Source organism: Calidris pugnax, unplaced genomic scaffold (genome assembly GCF_001431845.1).
Source record: "Calidris pugnax isolate Ruff unplaced genomic scaffold, ASM143184v1 scaffold1, whole genome shotgun sequence".
Taxonomy (NCBI): Eukaryota; Metazoa; Chordata; class Aves; order Charadriiformes; family Scolopacidae; genus Calidris; species Calidris pugnax.
Window position 1 is genome coordinate 5,346,047 of NW_015090800.1, and position 17,735 is coordinate 5,363,781.

Here is a 17,735-nt window from a genome sequence, read left to right on the forward strand (position 1 = left end):
AGAAAAGTCTTGAGTCTCCTGTTCATACATGAAAACAAAATACCTTTGGGGATAAAATATCATAAAGTGCTAAATAATGAAATCCTTCAAATGCCATATCCACTAATCTTGCATCCTTTAAGAAAAATATGTAGTTTTTTTCCTAATCTTTGTGCACCAAATTCTTGAGAATATTTATTAATGACTACTTTTACATATAATAAAAACCTCAAAACGCAGTGTAGGAGTTTTTATGCCCTAGTTGACTATTCATTGTTATTTCTGATATTCCTAACAAAATACTTTTTCCTATTGCACCTAGAATCATAGAATTGTCTAGGTTAGAAGGGACCTTTAAGATCACTGAGTCCAACTTAGCACTCCAGATCCACCACTAAACCATCTCGCTAAGCACCACATCTACCTGTCTTTTAAATACTGCCCAGGATTGTGATTCCACCACTTCCCTGGTCAGCCTGTTCCAATGTACAACTCTTTCCCCAAATCTAGTACCACAAATGCATTGAATTATCTACTCTGTTAAACTAATTTATAACACAGGATGTCACAAAAACTGAAGTATAAAAGGACCAGGAATTCTCTGACCTTCAGACAGTGATTGTCAGGATACACAGCTACATTTCCTCTAAACATTATTGAGAGTAACACAGATACCAGACTTCTGAAAGTTTTGTAACACGATTTTTGATGCACACAGTCACAAAAGAAATCTCTGATGAAAACCACCTTGGATTACATAATTTACGGTGTCAAGATATTACTAAACAAACACTCCTTGAAAAGAGTGCTCTTTGACATCAAACAAAAGGCTAGTAATAGGATCCAAAATTAAACTGGCATAGTACCAGTGAGCTTAACGGTTACACAAGTTTTTAAGCCATCTTTTACTTGCTGTAACTTAATTATTATTTCTAATGTGCTGCTGTGCATGGTGTTACAGAATATTTTCAGGCAAGAAGCTTGATTTGCATGGAAATTCTACATTCTTGCTCTCAAAATGCACGGACAGTGGAGATGAAAGGAAAGCTACAGGAGACTTCAAGCAACTGAAGCAAAGGGAAACAAAAACATTGGCACAATATTAAGCTGTCCAAACAAAAACCAAGTTAGACCAATGCAGCCAAAAGTAAAAGCATCTTAGAAGGCTTTTTTTGAGCATGACTGGTCAGACATACTATAGCTTTTTGTTTGTATCCATACCGTCTATACCCCCTACTAAAGTAATTCACCAATATACTCTGTATTGGCCCAAATATAAAAGCACAGGTGAATACACATGCAACACAGAAAGTTAAATGGGGTTGGCAACAGCCTCTCAGTTTGCCAGGGAACTTACTGGCTTGGATGGATGACTCAATAAAACTTCAGGATGCTAAAGGGAGAAAGAAGATAGGAAAAGATGGGGAAAATTTGGGATAGGAACAGTGTGAGAGAGAAAAAGAAAAGATGCAACAAGAAAAGAAATTAAAACAATAGCTGCAACATTCATTTACTAAGATGACAGAACTTTGTGGTTTTAGCATATATTACTAACCAGCTTTTGAAACATGAGAAACATGGAGAGTTACCCTTGTGCAAGTTCCAAACTTGATTTCTCAGTGTAACAGTTTTGTCCAGTCCTCAAATACTTTACATAGTCCTGTGTTTGGGTTTACAGGTGACAGTTTTACAGGTTGAGGAGGACTTCTAGTGCTTCACTTATATTAACTACTAGACAGATAAATGGTACAGAATACTAATTCAGTAACTGGCACTATCTGAATGCTGAACACAATTGCTGGTTTCTTACTTTTATTTTTACAAGACATCCTGATTTCGCCGGTATCATTTTTCTTTCTGGGTTGATGTCATGGTTTCATCTGGGATAGAGTTAACTCTTTTACTAGCAACTGGTGTAATGCTACGTTTTTGGATTTGGGATGAGAAATACTTTTGATAGTGCATGATGTTTTTAGTTGTTGCTAGGCAGTCAAAGCCTTCTCTGCTCTTCGTATCACTGAGCCAGCAAGTAGGCTGGGGGTGCACAAGAAGCTGGGAGGGGACACAGTCACGACAGCTGACCCCAACCCATCAAAGAAGACTCCATACCATAGGATATATGGTTCAGCATATAAAGCTGTAGGAAGAAGGAGGGGGGGGACATTCAGAGTGACGACGTTTATCTTCCCAAGTAACCATTATGCAGATGGAGCCCTTCTTTTCTGGAAGTGTCTGAACACCTGCCTGCCAGTGCGAAGCAGGGAATGAATTCCTTGTTTTGCTTTCTTTGCATGCATGGCTTTTGCTTTACCTATTAAACTGTCTTTATCTCAACTCATGAATTTGTCCTCACTTTTCTGATTCTCTCCCCCATCGCAAGTGGTGTGAGTGAGCAGCTGTGTGGTTCTAGGTGCTGGCTGGGGTTAAACCACACCAGTTGCTATGCTGAATACAACATTTATCATCCCTTATTTGGAAAAATAAATCATCAGCTGAGAACAAAAAAAATCATATTTTTTATCTCATCTACCAATATTACCAGTAATATTTTCACTTGTGGCAGGAAATCTATGTTCACAAAAATAAAAAGCACCAGAGCCTGTATTGCAGTAACCGAGCTAAATCTTGGGAAACAGTTTGGATCAACACTTCATTCAGTCTTTTTTTTTTTTCCCTGTCTTTCAAAAGACACTGTCCTCCTGAACTTGAAATAAGAACACCACAGCAGAAAGAAGCATCCTCTGAGTGAGCTTGTTGAATCTAGAGGTGTTTTCCTGGCAGGGAATCACTGCTAACATTCTATGATGAAAAGTTCCTAGAACTGCACCAAGGGGAAGTTTGTTAACATATGGTTTTGGACTCTTTCTTTTCTCTAACCTTGATCCCTTTCAAATAAGGAAAATATCTACAGGGAAAAAAAACTATGCGCTGGAAATGAAGACAGACAAAAATCAACTCATCTTTGCTGGAACAAATTCTAATATTAGTTGGTCTCTCCCTGATTAGAAAAACAAAAATGAAATGAAACATATAGTTTGGGAAAGACAAGACAGAAAAAGCTAGAAAGAGCGTGTCCTGAAGAAAAACAAGTAGAAGAAATGTTTTTCACTATAAAACTATTACATTAAAATGGAAGTTTGAAAAAAAAAGATTTTCTTAAGGGAAAAAAAAAGCCACTGAGCATAAAACCACTTCACAGAGAAATGGGGAGAGAACCCCCGTGTGTGATTTCCCTCTAATGATTCCATCTCAGCAAAAAAAAGAGACTATTTAATGCAGGACACCAGGCCATGTAAACTCAACAGGGATTTACGGCTTCTTTCAGCATTTGGAATCTCCCATAGTATCTCCTGCTGGCAGCAGGCTGACAATTGAGCATAGAAGCAATGACAGCAGAATAATTAGAACATTAGAGCATATAGCTTTGCATAACCATTGTATCATTATTTAAAAAAACCCAAAATCCCGAACACAAAAAACACTGCAGTTTTATTTGCCGAGACAGGGATCAATATAAAACAGTCATTAGTAAGAAGAGGAACAGGAACAATGAGGAGTGGACACCCAGAGTCAGACACTGGAGGCTGCTTACATGGAAAGAAAAATAGTATCAGCAACTTTTCAGCACCTCTGCACTCCACTTGGTTAATAAGATTTCATTTAAGTGTAAAGTTAAATACCTTTTACAGGAAAAGTGGAAGCTTGCAGTGTTCATGATTTCTCAAAGGCTCACTGTCTAGAGATTAGCAAGAGTTTTTTCCCAAGGACTGCCCAAATCTTTTTAATCTAATGGCTTAACATAGTCCAATTCAGTCTCTTTTGTCAGCTTCTTAACTTCTAAAGCTAATAGATTTAAATGAAAGTACTCAAACTGCTCAGTAGAAATAAGAGGCAAGGGAAACAAGATTGATGTTAGACACATCGCAGTTCAAACTGAAAGGGAAATGACCTAAAAAGAAAAGCTTTTTGCTTTTTTGCTGTTAAGAGTTACACAAAAAAAGTTCATCCTGCATGTGTCTTATGTAAAACAGCACTCAGATAATGTAATAAAACTCAACCTAATAAAGCTCTAATTAATTTTTAAACTGAATGCTCCACGTAGCCATTAGTTTTAAGGCTAATTGTGACAGTTATTTGCAGTGGTTAATGATGCAGATGTGTAAACTGAGGTTTTGAAAGCTTCAAATTGGAGCTGGATTATCTATCATAATTAATCATACAATCATAGAAGAGTTTGGGTTGGAAATGGCCTTTAAAGGTCATCTAGTCCAACCCACCTGCCATAAACAGGGATATCTTCAACTAGATCAAGTTGCTCAGAGCCCCGTCCAACCTGACCATGAATGTTTCCAGTGAAGGGGGACCTACCAACTGTCTGGGCAACCTGGTCCATTATTTCACCACCGTTACTGTAAAAATCGTCTTCCCTATATCTAGCCTAAATCTACTCTTTTTTAGTTTAAAACCATTACCCTTTGTCCTATCACAACAGGCCCTGCTAAAAAGTTTGTCCCCAGCTTTCTTATAAGCCCCTTTTAAGTACTGAAAGGCCATAACAAGGTCTCCCCAGAGACTCTCTTCTCCAGGCTGAACAACCCCAGCTCTCTCGGCCTGTCTTCACAGGAGAGGTGCTCCAGCCCTCTCTGATCATTTTGTGGTCCTCCTCTAGACTCGCACCAACAGGTCCATGTCCTTCTTATGGTGGGGGCCCCAGAGCTGAACGCAGACTCTCCTGACCAGGTGGGGTCTCACCACAGAGCGGAGGATGTTTCAAGGATGACAAGAAACTAATCCATCTTGAAAATGTCAAACTGCCTGAATAAATGTGCAATGAATTTAAAGAGAGAAAGGTTTTTAAAAATACATTTTTCTACTTTTCTGCAAGCAATAAAAAAATATTGGGAAATTAAAAACTGCTAAAAAAAAGGTTATTGAAGAAATATCTAAAGTTACTTGTAAGTATAAAACATACTCAAGTGGTCACTAACTATATTTTCTTGAGTAACTAAGAGCAACTGTAACTTGGCTCTAGAAAGCAAGGAGGCTCAGTGGTAGAAGTGGGCTCTCATACTTAAGGAAAGTAAACGCAAGGTTAATTACATGAAAGCATACTTGGGTCCTAGAGCTTTGATTCCTTTAAAAAAAGCTGTTGTGGACTGACTTACCACAAAAAAAAAAAATCTTTCCATTGAATATTCCCCTGAATTAGAAGAATGCAGTAGCCCAACATGACACAGTATTTAGAAAAGGAACAAGGTATCGATGGGTTTATCTCAGTAGGACTTTTGAGAGGGTACTTTAGGGTCTCTGAAACAATTGTCCAAATGCCCCAAGTAAGCTATAATGCTTGAAGCAGAAGAGCAGATTTCCAGAGTATTATGAAAGGGCTTTATAGTGTACACAGGTAATGGCAGACTCAATTTTTTTTGCTTGTAGAACGGAAACGATCCTGACTGAATGAGGTTAGGTAGCTTCTTTGGATGGGAAGATGCAGATCTGTTTGTGTTTACAATACAATGAATTTATATTCTTTATTTTTCTCAGAACCAAATTAAGAATACAGTTATTTGTCCAATAGCTATTCTGTACAGTTAATAGTGCTCTTTACATTTGAGCTGTTTTCCCATTTTAACCCTCAGGAAAAGGATCACAGGAGAATAATTCATCCTCTTAATTATTTATTGGGGAAAAAAAAAAAAGATTAGATTATAAAAATATATGGTCTTACGAACTGGCTCAGTGCCCTTATGTAATGTTCCTGGATGCCAGCTATTAAGCACAATCCTCTCTAAAACGGAATGAGCAGAGGTAGGTCTAAAGGAATTATAACAAAGAGCTGTCATCACAGTGCAAATTAACTGCATGTTCACCTTTTAGCTAGCAGAGCTTCACCAGAGCTGGTTGACCTCCACACCTGCTTATCCTACTGATATATGCACTGCTTATGGCGAGGAAAGCAATCTCAGGGGAAGCAGTGAAAAGCAGTACATTTACACATGCTAAATATACAGACATATTCCCTAAATAATTTAATTTCCAAACCTGTTCTTTCAACTATTTGTTATGTGCTCTCCCAAATAAGTAATTACATATTTTATTTTATTTCTAAGTAATTGTATCAACGTTGTCCACTGCAGCTGTCTACCTACAAACTATTATTATCATCCAATTGCTAAATAAAAATCTCTGGCAAGTCTTAGCTAAAATATATTCCTCAACTCATTATCAGTAACACACTGACAAAGGGTGAAACTGCAACTCGACAGAGAATTCAAATGAAAGGGTCCTTCAGCACATCTGAAATACCCACTATATGGTACACTGAAAACAGCCTGTGACACTGATTAAATGTGCACAACTATCTTTTCTTGATATTGTGCTTTGTTGACGCTGAATAACAGAACTGTTTATTTTGGTGTAATAGAATTAAAAGGGGCAAACGTGGGTCTAGACATGCATATGTGGAGCTTCACTTACACAGAAGTGCATTAACACCCACCTTGCACCCACACAACAGAAATCCTAAACAAGTCTTAGCTGATGACTCAAAATCCAATCTCACATTCATTTGAGGAACTAGGACAGAGTTCCAAACTACAGCACAGGCACTCCTTTTCCTGGCTAGATCTAAAGAAACAGCTAGAAATCCATAACCCAAGACTTAAACATCTTAAAAATTTGTTGCCTTTTGTCTTGTTCTAAGTTTATAAATAGAAGTGTTATCACTATTTCAGTTAGTGTGTTTTGTGCTTCTTCATCACCTCCTCTTTTAAAATAAAAAAGTTAAAAGCAAATCAAAGTTCCTCTAAACAGTGCAGTATTTATGCTACTCACAGCTAAAATAAAGAAGACTAGCAATGCAAAAGTAACCCAAAGATTCTGTTCAAATTAATTAGCTGGCTTGTAATGGAGCGTTCTTCTGAACAGCTCCTACCAATGTATCAGCTGTGACTGGCAACGAGATTAAAAGAAAAGATCACACACTTCACTGATGATATATTCTTTTCATTTGTCTTTATGCATTCCGATGGGCCAGGCCAATCACGCATCTGAATTTATCACACTAACACCTACGTGCATCGATAATTGATATGCGAAATGTTTAGCTGTTAAATTTTTAGCTCTTACACCAGTTTAACAGTACAATTACTGCTGGAAACAGTATCAAAGCAGACTAAATCTTTAATTGCTAGTACCTGTTAAAAAAAAAAAATCAACAGCACTGTTATTGCATGTAAATGAAGTCTAAAATTAGCAGCAGTGTCTGAAAGTTACTTTCTGATGGGTTTAGCTTATAATACATAGACACAACTTCATAGTACTTACTGAAAAGCAATTCACAGAATTCAGACTTAAGACCCAAAATCTTCTGTAGAGACATGGCCAAGTTCTCTAATGCTGAATGTTTACATCACATATATAACTATAAAGTAAGATTACCTTCTTCAATTGAGTCTCCATCTTCAAACATTCTTCCTTTTTCTGTTCCAATGCAATTTCCAGCGTCTTGAGTCTTGAATCTTTCTTCAATCCTGATGAAGCTAAGGATGAAGCATGTTCCTTCAGATCCAGTAAGGACGTCTAAAATAAAAGATGTAAAATAACTATCAATTAAGTGCTCTTTATGTGCAATAACTAGTTTCATTTTTGTCTTTGTTTTCTTCCTACCCCTTCACACTATGTTCAGGATCCAACTTAGAAAAACGTATTGTGTCAGGATGTTTATGTCACTGACTTAAGACAGCTTGATTTAATTCAGGTTTTCAGGATCAAAATAAAGCCTTGTCTAAATTGATTTTTAAATCATTTTTAAAGCAGAAAGATTCTGTAAACTGGAACTAGTGCTTCAGTGACAGTCATGTTTAAGAAAAATTGGTTTTAATTAAAATAATATTTAAAAATCATATGTGGTTAGCAGGTTTGGCCATGGTATCAAGCATTCAATGCTTTTCTGTACACAGCTGCTATCAGGGGAAACTGATTCATGCTACCTATCTCCAAAAGACATCTCAACTTTTGGATGGTTTTTTTTCCTGTCAAATGTTGACTTCCACATAGACAAAATCTTAGCATTTCCTGGGTGCATATTTTTTGGATTGTTTTACTTTGAGTTTTGAAAAAAGATTGTAAGTAGACTTAAATGTTCGATTCCAAGAGAGGAAAAGAGAACATTTACCTTTCTCTAACATAATTAGGTTATTTTGTCTAGCCAACTGGTTCATTACAAACGAACAACCATTATCAAAACCCAAAAATTATCAAAAAAGGACTCAGCAGAGTCAAAACAGCTAGCTGTATTGTTTGCATAAGAGAATAAGCATTACCCTCATGCTTTTGGCACCCATAGCTTTGATTAACCTCTGTCCTTTCCTCCCTATGCTTAGAGAGGAACAAACTGGTCCTCTGCCTTCAGTTGTCTGTAGACACACAGCTCCAGTAAATGCTGTCATTGACTATGGGTCATTCCCTACTAATATAATTAAGTGCTGCAAATACGGGGACTGTGTGCTATTCATTAAAAGGGTGTTCCAAAATATTTATGCTTTCAAAAATTCTCAAACGGTATATTTTCCTAGACAAACTTGTCAAAGGACCATTACTACAAAGGAACAGTTCTCTTCGTCTAAAATATAACACATGCATATACAGCAAACAATTCTAACACAACAGATTCATTCAGCTGGTCAACCTCTTTCTCTGTGAGATCTCCTTGTAAAATGCTGACTTTCTCTTTCAGGTCCTTAATGTCTTTTTTATAGTTGTCGATCTCTTCCTGTTTTTCTCGTTCATCTCTGTCACGTGTCTCCTTTAAGCGCTCAATGGTCCTTTCCTGACAAAAGAAAGCACTCTGTGAAGAAAATCCCTCTTGGTCAGTTCAACTTCTGAGACTTATCACAACACTTCTTACACACTGAAGACAAGGAGGAGGATTGTAGAATATTGCCATTTTCTTTTCTTTACGGTTGTAAAACAGGTCCTCTAGAAGGAGGAAACTTGAGAAATCCATGGATTCATTGCAAAGAAATACCAGGCTTTCTGTATCTCTGAAAGTTCACGCTACTGTTACAATGCAACACTATTTTACTGGTTCTGATAATCAAAATTAACCAAGACCAGGATACTTTACATGTTGCTTCCTTATTTAAACCTTATTTTTCCAAAATGTACAGTTAAGTTCCCTTCAGAGAGGAAGGGGTGTAGTGCATATGTGATACCAAGATCAATGTGCAGTAAGAAAAGGCAACAAACAACTTTTCTGTACACCAGGTACTGATGGAGCTTTGGTTATCTTGGAGGCTGAAGGGATGCAAGTGAATTCCCCAACCTCAGGGAAAGCTTTACCATAACTTTATGTTTATAGAATCTGACAGCCTAAAGGAGCTGTAACCTTGGTTCTCCAGGAATCAAGAAAAAATATACTGTAATTCCAAAAAGCTGCCCAACCAAAACAAAACAGACAAGGCTGTTCCCTCTGAATTTCACTGAATTTCACTGAATTTTTAGAGTTGGAAGGGACGACAGAGATCATCTAGTCCAACTCCCCTGCCAAAGCAGGACCACCCAGAGCTTGTCAGAGCACGTTACTCAGGAGCATCCAGGCGGGTCTTGAAAATCTCCAAAGAAGGGGACTCCACACCCTCCCTGGGCAGCCTGTTCCAGGGCTCTGTCACCCTCACCGTGAAAAAGTTCTTCCTCATATTCAAGAGGAACCCTTTATGTTCCAACTTGTGCCCGTTGCCCCTTGTCCTCTCACTGGCAACTACTGAAAAGAGTTTGGTTCCCTCCTCCCTCAGCCCGCCCTTGAGATACTTGTAGGCATTAATAAGGTCTCCCCTCAGCCTTCTCTTCTCCAGACTAAAGAGTCCCAGCTCTTTCAGCCTCTCCTCATAAGGGAGATGCTCCAGTCCTTGAATCATCTTTGTAGCCCTCGGTCTGCTATATCCTGAGAATTGGGCAAGCATTAACAACATACGATGAGAACAATAAAGCTGCAAATAAAGTGAGACCGCTATACAGCTACACCAGGAGAATTATTCATTTTAATTCTCATATTGGGAACTAAAACTCAATTTCATGCAGCAAAAATTTAAAAATAAATTTATAAATTTCTTATTGAAATATCTGAGCAGAGATGATAAAGCCAAATAAGATATTAGACAGACTTAAAAAATGTAAAAAGGCAGAAGAATACATGCTGAAATGCCAAGGCATCCCACAATCACACCGTGCGAAGAGATGACAAGGACTAGAGCTTGTGGCTGGGGGTCTCCCCCCAGGTGCCCCCCCCCCACGAGCCCGGCCGCGCTCCGCGCATCCTCCAGCGCCCTCTAGCGAGGGACACGGAAAAGCCGACTTTAGCCAGGAGGACCTGAGGAAGGAAGGGAGACCTCGGCTTTTCCATACTCACTTTTTCTGCCAGTGCTTCTTCCAGCGTGGTCAAGGCAGTGTCAGTGTTGGTGGTGTCGGCCTGCAAGGATTTCACTCGATCCTTCAAGCTGCTCATTTGCTTCTCCTTGTCTCTTAACTGCTCTTGAAGATTTTCAATCTTAAAGAGGAGGAGTAAATTTTGAGAAAATAGCAAGCCAAACCATCCAAAAATCATCTCAGGAGTACACTAAACTCTTTAAAATATTCTTAAAGGAAGAAAGCAAGGGCATAGTTCCTATAATCCTACACCAAAACACCAAGCAATGCAACCAAAGCCATCAAACATTAACAAGGAATCAGTAACCTTCCCAATGATCATGAAAGAATCCAGAGCAATAAAGTCTAAATAATATTTACAAGAACTGCATAAAGAAAGGGTATTATTCCTAATTTCTGAGGATGCTGGGCACTGTATGACTGAAGGACGATCAATGTATTAACAATATGAAAGGAAAAAAGCCGAGTAAAACATTACTGCATATGTAAACCAAAAAAGGCCCTTGATAATTAAGAAGTTGTGAAGAACTATTATTTTAAGCATTTCCTTTGTACTGTTATATTCTTTGCTGTACTGGCATGTTGCTGCTTCATCTTACATGGTGCTTTGTTACATGATGGACTAACACAAAGCGTCATTCCCTGGGCAGAAAATACACCAGCCTTCTTTTCTGCAGGTGTAGAATTTGATCAATTCATGAGTTCTGAATACAGCTTTTGACAGACTGAGAAGACCTAACGCTAAGCCCGTTTTATGCAAACATACACATCACAAGGAACGGACACATTATCATTATGACAACCCGTCAAAAACAAATTTATCAGCAAAGGATTAAACTGGGTAAAGATCTCTCAGTTGCTTCCTTTTTGCTGTTGCTTCTGACTAGTTCTTCTTGCATCAGCAAATGTACATCATAAACTGGTGAACAACATGTGGCATGTAAGGTACCCATCTCAAAACACTTGTAACAAGATATTCTTTTAAAGATGTTTGTAAGAAATAATGTAACAAGACAACCCCAAAGGCTACCCAGTCCAGTATTTAGTAAACTTTCTGAAACCATTATTAGCCTTTTTGCTTCACCTGTCAAACAGCAGTTAGCAGCTCCTCAGCAGAAATACAGCAACTATCCCCAGGTTTTACTCTTCAACCCTGGAAGAACTGAGCTGCTGTGATTCCAGAGCAAATGCCGTGTTAGGCACATCCACAACGACTCTGCTATCTCTATTAAAATTACCTCTGGAACATAGTTTTAGAAAATGGTCTAGAACCGTAATGATAAATGTAAGAGATGTTGCAGGAGGCTGAACATTAGTCACAAATAATGTTAGATGTGTTACAAATGGAAGCTAGGAGGAAGAATAGCCTAATTCTGGAAATCCCTTTCTAATGTTCCTCCGTAACCAAAGGCCGTGGAAGTTGTCTCCTGGTATAAGATTCCCCATATCATTTTTTTATTATTTCTCTTAAGCAAGCACATGTAAACTTATGATCCACCTTTGTACACAACCTAGGTACTAGTGATAGCAGGAGAGCTGTTGATTGTTTTTGTTGTTGTTTATTTAAGGAATGGACCAAAATTGGGTCTGGCTTATCTTTATCATTAGTTTCTACTAGAAAAAAGTATTAGGCCTCCAAGTTATGCTACACACAAATGACACAACAAAACAAGTTTTAAAGAGCACCAGAAGTCCATAACTGGTGACATATCACATGAGTTAGAAATAACTGTAAGAACTGAAAATCTCTTCTTTATTATTTAACGCTTTATTAGCATATGCTTGTAGCCCATGGAGCTTCAGAAAGAACCCTACTTTTCTGACTGCAAAGTTCTCCTGGCGCCCACACGTACGGCTCCTGAGGAGGTAACATCCCCAAGAGGAGCCTACGTGGCTGCTTTTGACCTCAGGAGCTTTCAGTGTTGTCAGCTGTCTAGACAGGCTGGCTGTTTAGACAGCCGACCATGAAAATATACTACAAAGAAGGCTGAGCTATTCTTAGACTCATGTTTACTTCTGGAGGCGAAACGCTCTCGCAAAGGCTCCAGCTGGCTGAAGAGGGGATAGTGCAGGGTGACTTTCTGCTCTGAGCAAACTGTACACAAGAGACAGCTAAATAATTCAGCTTCAGCGTATATTAAGATGCTTGTCAAGGCAGCACAAGCATTTGCACAAGCATTTGGACAAGTGTAGCTTGCATTTTCATGTTTCAGTAACACTGTTTACTGTGACCAGAATAAGATGACAGCTGTACGACAGTACTATGTACGACTACTGCATCTTCCTATTACATCTGCACCCTCTTATATATAAAAAAAATGTAGTGTATAAAAACTGTGAACCTGTCTATTCTTTCAGACTACGTGCATGCTTCAGAGTATGGAGTAATGAGTTATTTTTTTCGTTATCCCCCAGGAAGCAGCAAATACATTGAAATGTTCAAAGTCACACTAATTGCAAGGAACTACAGAAAAAAACCCACCCAAAAGTACCTACAGCTGTGCCTTTTGCAGGGTCAGATAACTGATAGTCCCCAAACAAAGACATGCCTTTGAAGTACATAAATCTGGAACTGGCACAATGTGTCAAAATTAAAACATTCGTATAATAACAGATGCAAAATTCCCTTAAGAAATCACAATCAACAATGAAATAATTGCTTTTATTCCATTTTTCTCCCAAATCTGCACTACTGTAACAAATAACAACTAAACTAGAGGCTGTCCAAAATGATGCAGTCTGAAGAAGAAAGCAAAAACTAATCTATACTTTGCCCATATAATTATTTAATGAATTTTGCTATTACGTCCCTTGCAAGTAGTTTAAGAAACCTTTTCAAAAAGAATACAAAATGTGTGTCGTATCTCTTTTACCATCCTTTTTTCCTACTCAACACCCCAAAGAAAGTAATTCTGAACAAATTCTTAACTAATGGATAGAAATAAAACAGATAACCAAAAGAGAGTCTTTCTTTTCTCCACAGCAAAAGATGAAACCAATTGCAATGGAATCTCCAAGCCCTCTAGAAAACACAAGGATTAAATCAGCACTGTTTAGTCTTCAAATGTTTGGAAAATGACACATTTCCTCTAAAATATTCTACAAACCTAAGGAGTATATGTTACTGTACAAAATTTCTAGAAAAGAAAAATAAAAAAATATACTAATATCAGATTATTAACAATCTTTATTCTTGCCATATATGCTTATTTTGAAGGGTAAAGACAGCAATCTGTGGATAAGTCAACAACAGTACCCTTACTGTAAAGGTACACATACATACACTGGAATCATCTGGTCTGCATACCAATTTCCTCCTCAGTAATGATTTACTGAAATCTTTTTCTCCAACATTACCAGTTGTCAGGCACTATCGTGTTTCAACCTGGGTTATTTATTCCTAGTTGTGTGGAACTAATTATTTTGCCTTCCAGCCCTGAAGCACAGGAGCAGAGGCAAGAGAAGTTTCCTCTGGCATTCTGTTCCAAAGGCAAGGAAGCATTCTACTTTTTGCAAACGCAAATCTCACCGAAAACCCCAAGCAAATTCCAATTAAAAACAGCCCATGGATTTAAACGAGACACATCTAGTTTAATACCTATCAAGGCCACTAGATTCCCAAATTCTTCTAGTTAGAAGTTACTAGAAGATCCTTCGTATCATGCTTCAACCAAGAAATCCTTCTATAGAAACATCCTCAACCCTACAGTATGTGTAAATTGGACACTTGGAAAGCAATTTCTGTTGCAACAGTGACTTCTGAATGAGAAGAACTGAAGTGGCTTTGTGAACTGGTCATTCCATCTGTATGCCCTCCTCTTTTCCCCCTCCAACTGTAACTTGAAAAGAATTTTTTTTCTCCTTCGAAATAGATGTTTTTAATCAAAGATCGACACTTTGCAATGGTAACTTTTTTCATCACCTGGATTGTAACAGAATTAACTGCATTTATGTTTCATTTTCCACTTTCAATTTTCTTCTTGCTAGTGTTTGACTTCTGAAAGGAATAGTGGTGAAAGAAAAAAATTCAAAGTGATAAAAGCCCTTTAACTTAGTTCATTATGAGACAAGAAGAAAAAAGCGAAACAATCCTCTTAGAAATATGAAGATCAAATAACGTTTTAAAATATTTTAGAAATGCAAAAAGTTGGTTTTAATTCAAAATGTTTTCCAACTAGAGAAAGTTCATTGCATATTCCACTGTTCATGCATATCCCCAATTTGTAGTAACTAGCTATATTACTAGCTATATATAACTAGCTATATATCTGCAGACAAATATTTCCCTGTTTATTTTGCTACAAAAAGGTGACAATACTTATGCTCTGCACATGACTCCCCCAGTGCAGCTCCTCAAAGAGGTTGTTTTGGTTGGTAACAAGACTTCATCACAATATACACTGAATATACAGAAGACAAGCAACTTAACACAAGTATCCCTTGATTAGATTGCAGAGCAGATGTATAAAAGAATATCTCAGGGTATTGCTAAGCCTCCCACTTTTTCAATCCAAGCTTTCATCCAGTGGAAGCTGTACTGTAAAAAAGATCTAAATAATCAGGTGGGTTGGGATGTTCTCTCTTCTATTCCTATGGCATAGCCATCCAAATAAACAAAAGCTTCACAGAAGCTGTGAGCTTTCCAAACAGTTCTTCTGTAGTTTTATAAAGGCACCATTGGTCACGTCAGCTCCAGGGTCAACGACTACAAGGCAATGATGGATTTTCACAGAATGATTTTGTCCGTGTTGGGAATATTAACATGAGGACAAAAAAAGCTATTGTGGAAGAGAGAGTGGGCGAGTAAGTAGGTATGTGATGACAGAGCAGCTACAATTCTGTCTAGTTGGAGACATGCCACTCCCTTCAATGTAAGAATACTAATACCATGATAAATATTTGATAGCCTGGAGGAATACTTGATTTTGCTACAATCTCACAGTATTTGAGAAGCTGAGAAAGGTGGGATTGCATCAAAATCAGCATGAGAACATAACAGCCACAAATGACATGATCACGTTGTTGTATCTGACATAATAAAAACATTGTTCCTTCAGAAGAAGAGGTAAGATGATTACTCTAGAAAATTGAAATGGATCTGAAATCAAGAAATTTTGTTCCTAAAATGTATTAATGAGAAGTACCTTAAGTCCTGAGAAACTGTTCAAGAAAGCTATACTAATGGGTTTGTAAATATTACTGTCCTTCTGAAAGTCATATTTTGGAAACCATAATGAAGGCCCCTAAGTAAATATTACTGGTCAGTTTATAAGATTAAGCTCCAGTTTTATATGTCACACTGAAAACCTCCTCATTATAACTGTCTTTCCATTGCAAATCTTTCAAAAGTACCACTGCAGCAGTCCTCCATGAATTGCAAAAATCTACATTTAGTTTAGCGTTAACAAATTCCAGGGTGGGAGGTAGGGGGGGACATTGCATGGATGCAAGCAAAATGTGATCGTTTGGATGTGTGTTGGCTCCATTTAAACCTCAAACATCAGGGGTTGCTTTTGAAGTCCCCAGTGAAATAAGGTCTGTCACACGAGTGAATATCATGCTGTACTGAATCAATTAGACTAAAAGCAGCGTTCTTGCTATTAATTTGTAAAGTTAAATTCCCAAGACTAGGAGCAATGCCCTGAAGCTGAATGAATGCTGAAGCTCCATGAATGCTGAAGCTCCAGGCATACCATGTCCTGTTGCAAGGGTGAGATTTTTAAGTTGTTTTGAAGTTCAGGATAGATCAAACCGATTTCCTTTTTTTCAGTAACATTTTGGCAAACACAAGTCACTTCCTTCCAAAGTTCAGCTGCTTTCATTATGTTCTTTTTACTTTATGATCCAATCAATTGATATAAACGTGGTTAAAATTCAGAGATTCTTGTTCTTGAATTATCATACTAAAAATAATCTTCAAGTCAGTTGCATATCAGTTAATCTAGTAAAGTTTGTTAAGCATAAAGTAAGTTAAAGTCACTAAGAAATGCAAGATACCACTGGTGGTCTCTCCTTCTCTTAAAGAGCTACAAATTCTGGAGTCCCAGTTAACACTGCAGTGCAGAGATGGTGAACTGTACAGTTTAACCCATACACATTTGTTCAGTTCACATTAATTTTGCTACCCAATGAAGACAGGATTAATTTTTACTTTGGTGGGGAGAGCATCGAGAAGGACAAGACAAATAGAGAATTTGAGGTGGGGAAACTCCAGCATAGTTGTACATCTTACACAGCCATACTTATCTACTGCTACTCAGGTCCAGTTAAAATTCAAAATCTCCCCCATTTAAAAAAAAAGTAGCCTGCTTTTTCAGAAGATAAAATCTTTTTGTCACTTTTACTCTCATGATGTCCAGTCTGCAAAAAGGCCTTTGAAATTAGCATGAAGTTCTACTGCGTTTAGTTTTACGAATAAAAATTTTGTTGCTATGCAACTCTGAAAGCACGAAGAATTTATTTTTGTGATATCTTCTTAAAATAAAACCGTAATTATCAAGTAAATGTATGCACCACAAACAGGCACATTGCTACTGCTTCAAAAGGAAGAAACTCACACACAGAGAAAACAAAGCTTAAAAAAAATAACCTAGGAATTGCTGGACACCAAATGCAATTAATGCTTTATTCTTGACCTACCTTCACACAAACACTTACGCAATATGGTTGACTTTAGAAAAGACTGGTACGCAGGAAGAAGTGCTGCTACAGCAAAAACCGACTTAACCTGTATAGACAGTTAATTATTTTGTACCTTTGCTGAAGGAGCAACAAACAATTGACACTGATCCAAAAGACTGTGCTCTTTCCAGAGCTTTTTCATACGAAGTTGCTTTGTAAGTAGATTTATGTGAGCCAGAAAAATAGTTCAGCTATGTTTACATAAATAATCTCTAAGGACATTTCCATCCCTTTGTTTCCTTTTGTCCTCCTTTCCCTTGCATACCTAATCATTCTCTGGTAGCACTAGTTTGCTGATTGCAATGGAGGACTAACAAAACTGAATGCTAATTACAGTATCTTTCAAATAGTAAAGAATTTTTTCTGTACTGTCGTACTCCCTCTAACAAAAAATATTTAAACCAGATGCTTCAAATCATATTCTCAGAACATTACTATCATGTTTGCAATCCTTCTGTCCTGCTAGTAAATAGCTTGAATTTCCTTCAAACCTCCTAACACAATCCTATTGCTGAAGTTGCTGTTTTTGAAGACTGATACTGAGAGGCATTTTCCTTACAAGCTTCTAAGGAGACTCCAGCATAATTTAAGTCAGGGGCGGAAAAAAAAAAAACATACACACACACAAAAAAAAAAAAAAAAAAAAAAAT

At 37.6% G+C, this 17,735-nt stretch overlaps 1 protein-coding gene across 6 annotated transcripts in view; it reads right to left on the minus strand.

The window, feature by feature from the left end:
- Positions 1–17,735, minus strand: part of ERC1 (ELKS/RAB6-interacting/CAST family member 1) — a 289,235-nt gene that overhangs the window by 180,668 nt on the left and 90,832 nt on the right. For all 6 annotated transcript variants that reach the window (XM_014937474.1, XM_014937475.1, XM_014937473.1 and 3 more), the window contains 3 exons: positions 10,388–10,525; positions 8,669–8,809; positions 7,420–7,560 (listed from right to left, as the gene is read on the minus strand). In XM_014937474.1, coding sequence (XP_014792960.1) covers positions 7,420–7,560; positions 8,669–8,809; positions 10,388–10,525 — 420 coding nt within the window. The remainder of the gene's footprint in view (positions 1–7,419; positions 7,561–8,668; positions 8,810–10,387; positions 10,526–17,735) is intronic.